The 4,798-nt window shown below is 30.2% G+C and overlaps 1 protein-coding gene across 1 annotated transcript; it reads left to right on the top strand.

The window, feature by feature from the left end:
* The first annotated feature begins 3,813 nt into the window (after positions 1–3,813).
* Positions 3,814–4,269, top strand: LOC150095183 (protein ZBED8L-like). The gene has a single exon (XM_090410615.1). It carries the CDS (start codon positions 3,814–3,816, stop codon positions 4,267–4,269), a length of 456 nt encoding a protein of 151 aa, XP_090266741.1.
* The last annotated feature ends 529 nt before the right edge of the window (positions 4,270–4,798 follow it).

Below are 4,798 nucleotides of genomic sequence, written 5' to 3' on the forward strand. Positions count from 1 at the left end.
TGTATAATGAGCTACAAAATATATATAATAAAATAAATAAAAATAATTAAGTAATTTTAGCAGGAGACTTAAATGCAAGAATTGGAAACACAAAAATTAATAATATAGGAATGTATTGAGATCATATTTTACACAGAAATGGTAAAAAATTCATTTACTTTGTAGTTTATAATAACCTAAAAATAATGAATTCTTTCTATAAACATAAAGATATATGTAAATATACTTGGGCAGCAAGAAGATGGATATCAATATTAGATTATTTTATCTTAAATGGAAAGACATCACATTTTTCATTAGATGTTAGAGTTCACAGAGGATAGGAAATAAGTAGTGATCACTTCCTCGTTAAAAGAAAATTAAGATTGGCAAAAAATAGCTACCAGTAACAAGAACAGAAGGAAATTTTAAAACATTCGTTTATAAAAGTAGACTATTAAATGACACAAATATACAATGGCTCTATGAATAAAGAATTAACCAATAACTAAATAAAATAAAACAATGAATAGAAATGGAATTGCTTAATATATATAAATGATACTAAATGCAGCAGCAAATGGAAGCTTAGGAGAGATCAAAAAATTCAATAAAAAGAAAAAACAGAAGATATGGGATGATACTATCAAAGAAATAATCAAAGTGAAAAGAAGCCTATCATAAATGGTTAAGCAGTAAAACATTAGAAGATGAAATAGAATATAAAAGAATAACAGCCATAGCTAAAAGAGATAGAAAAAGACAGAAAACATGATTTATATAAAATAAGACCCAATGTATATAAGATTTTGATACACTTAAATACAGATACTAAAAAAACATAAAATTACACACCAAATTGAAATTAGAATTTCTAAATTTCTACACAGAATTGTGGACATAATATATTTTACAAAAGACAACTGGCAAACATTTAATGAAAATGAAAAGGAAATAACTAAAGAATAATTAGAAATCAGCATGAAACAAACAAGAAACAGAAAATCAACTGAAGAAGATAAGCTAGGTCAGAGCTATATAAATATGCTGGAACAACATTCAAAGAAAGACTCCTATTATGTTTAAATAAAATCTATATAATTCGTAATCCCCAATAGAATGGAAAAAAGCAATTTTGATTCCTATCTTTAAAAAAAGGTACTAAAGATGACCCTAAAAACTATAGACATATAAGTATATTAAATTCCTGTTACAGAATATATTGCAGAAATTTAAATAGCAAACTAATGAAATATTCCAAACACTTTATTTTAGAAGTACAGAATGTATTTAGAAAAGGACGATCATGTATAGACTTGGTCTTTTTCATAAAATTAATAATAGAGAAATACAATTTAGACACAGATATTGTATTTATTGACTTTGAAAAAGCATTTAACAATGTTAAAAGAAGCATTTTATTTTACATATTAAAAGAAAGACAAATATCAAGTATCCTAAAAGCCATCATAAGTATATATGAAAATAATCAAATACAAGTAAGATTAAATCATGATCTATCATGTACAAGAGAGATAAACCAAGGGGTCTGACAGGGATGTCCCCTCTCAGTGACTCTTTTTAATATTTACCTAAATGAAATAATAATAAAATGGAATAAAAATTTCCATCAATGTATTAAACTTTCTCTAACTGTTAACTTAAACACTCCTTTTTCCCGACGACCAAATAATAATTACAAATTCTGAAGATAACTTACAGAAAGCTATTTTAGATCTAAATGAGATAGCCAAAGTTTATGGTATGATAATATCAACAGAAAAACTATGGCCTTTAAAGGACAAAATCCAGTAAAAAATAAAATAGTAATAGATAACAAGATCTTAGAACAGGTGTATTCATTTAACTACCTAAGACAGGGGTCGGTGAACCAGGGTAAATTACCCCGAGTGTAGTAAAAATGAAATTCTTGGAGGTAATGAGAACTCAATAGACAAATAAAATTATATAAAACGTGCATTTCTTGTAACATCATCATCATGCATATCAAGTTTAGGCCTAGCATGGTCTGTTCCGGCCTTAGAAGTCATCGATGAATTGTTTAGGAGGATGTCTGGTTTCCTTTTTCCTAATGGCTTGTACTTTAAGGCTTGTTTTGGTAATCATTCTATTTTCATTCTTTGAATGTTTTCCATCCATTTCTATGCATTCTTTGTTATTACAAATTTTTCTTCTGGCTACACTGCATCTAGCCAAAGTAATATACATGTTTAGGAGACATCACAACCAACTTGGTTGCTAAGGTGTTGTCAAGTGGCTAAACAGATATCATATGTCAGTTTTCTATTACCCACCTTAACCTTATTTTTTGACACATGTTTTTGCTTTGTTTAAGTCGATTTAAGTAGTTATTTAATTTAATTTATTTCAATATTTCTATTTTAAGTGTAAGATTTTCATTTATTAACCATATTTTAGTTTTATGTTAGTTCGATAATTTGAGTAATATATTTTCTCCTTGCTTGATTAATTTTCGATGGTCAATAAAATAATTAAATACTGCCTTCATCTTGAGGACATGTCTTAATGCCACGTTTACCAATTAAATTGTAAATTTAAATGAAGTTTAAAAACTTAAATTCAATCAGTCTTTTTTACCCTTCACATGACATCCACTAGAAAATGAATATACCAGGAAGTGTTCCTCAATTATGGGTTTATAAAAATAGAAGACAAAGGAATAATAAAACCATAGTGTGTTGTCTGTTTGAAAGTATTGACTGCAGAATCTTTCAAAAAGAGTCAATCGAAGAAACTTGGATAAAAGAGGAAACTTGCACCCACATCTGTCTTCCAAACTGCAGGAATACTTTGTAAATTTGGAAATGTCTGTCAAAAGATTAAAACGACAGCAACTTGAGAGGTACATTCGATCAATGTTCCGCATCAAAGGCTAGCTTTGCGGTGGCCTAGTTGATTGCCCAAAACAAGAAACCATATACTATTGGTCAGGAATTGGTTAAACAGCAGTTTGAAAATGGCAGAGATTATGTGTGGTCAGAAAGAAGCCATGAAACTAAATTCAGTGCCCTTGTCTGCAAACGTTGTGAAGAAAGAATTTCTATTTAAGCAGAAAATGTGAGGGAACAAGTTATTTCTTCAATAAAAGAGAGTAAATGCTTTTCTATTCAGCTTGATGAGACTACAGATGTCAGTAGTAATTCGCAGCAGATGGTGTATGTTTGCTACAAAGGTTTACATGCAATTGAAGAAGAATTGTTTTGTAATCCTCTCGATTTGCAATCTCGTGGAACTGATGTCGTCAATAAAGTTAATGAATACTTTAATAACGTTAATTTAATGTGCAAAGACTACATTGCTGTGTCTGTTGATGGAGCTCCAGCTATGTTGGTCATGTAACTAGTTTTTCAGCTTTGGCAAGAGAATAATAATAAAATTGAAGTCAACCACTGTATGATCCATAGGCAGGCACTGCTTGTGAAACATATGGAAGTTGCACTGGAAGCTGTCATACATGATGTTAACAAAGCACATGCACTAAACACGTGACTATTTTGTGAATTATGTAAAGATGGTGAGGCTGAATATGCAGACCTACTTTATCATACAGAAGTGAGGTGGCTCTCACATGGAAATGTTCTGAACTGAGTGTGGGCTTTCAAACTGAACTTGAAATTTTTATGGTCGATCAAAAGCATCTCCTCACAGATAAGTTTACAAACTCCTCATGGGCTGTATATCTCGCATATTTAACTGATATTATTGAGTATGAGAATGCATTGAACAAAGAATTGCAAGGAAAAAACATCAATATAATTTCAGCCAGAGAAAAAGAGATCAATTTTTGGATCAATGCATTTATATTGGAGACAGAAGGCAGAACAACACAAGATAGCTGCCTTTTCAAAGTTAGGTTTGTTTTTGGAAGATTCTGAAAATATTACTTTTGACGACATCAAGGATACAGTTATAAGGCATCTTACCAAACTCAAGGAGGGGTTCTCTGATTACTTTTCAGATCTTGATTCACATATTGACAGTTGGGTTGTAGATCCCTTTAAATGTGAAATTGCTGATGTACCAGAAAAGCCACAAGGGTTGGCAGAGACACATCTTGAACTTCAATCCAATAATGAAGCATGCATGATTCAGTTTGAAAACAAAGCAGATCTCTCATATTTTTGGATGTCAATAGCTGCAAAGGCATTCAAAATTGCACATGAGGCAGTCAAAAAGTTGCTGCCTTTTGCAACAACCTACCTTAGTGAACAAGGATTTTCCACTCTAATGAACATGAAAACAAAGTAGAGAAATCAATTAGACCCTGGAGTCAGTATCGAAATTTCTCTGACATCAAAATGTCCCAATTTTGATGTTATTGTATCAAAAATGAAACATCAGTTCTCCAAAATCTGAAGTGAAAAAGTTTTCAAAGAAATCCTTTTGTTTCATAATAAGGATATACATTTATTTTATTGCATTTTATACTTTTATATATATAATTGTATTCTCCATATAAATATTCAATAAACCTTTTGAATTTAAATCTATTATTTTCTCCCTTTCAAATCAAGGGGGTAACGTCAGCGTAAATAAATATATTTTGGGATAAGTAAAAAGGTTCCCTGACCTAGGATGTATAATAAAATATGAAAATTAAAAACATATAAACCTAAATACTGCAAAAATATATATAAATAACAGGTGTAATTAACTCTATATTTAAACCAAGCATAGTTCAAAAACAAACCAGACTAAAAGAATACAATACATTAGCCCTACCAGTCTTATTGTATGAAAGTGAAATCTGGACAGTAAAACAAAAAGACAACAAAGA

Source organism: Typopeltis vanoorti, chromosome 20, assembly GCF_054136105.1.
Source record: "Typopeltis vanoorti isolate ZY-2024b chromosome 20, IOZ_Tvanoo_1.0, whole genome shotgun sequence".
NCBI lineage: Eukaryota > Metazoa > Arthropoda > Arachnida > Uropygi > Thelyphonidae > Typopeltis > Typopeltis vanoorti.

Bases quoted from the DNA above. Each gene is read 5' to 3' on its own strand.
- LOC150095183 (XM_090410615.1), top strand. From the start codon at position 3,814: ATGCATTTATATTGGAGACAGAAGGCAGAACAACACAAGATAGCTGCC.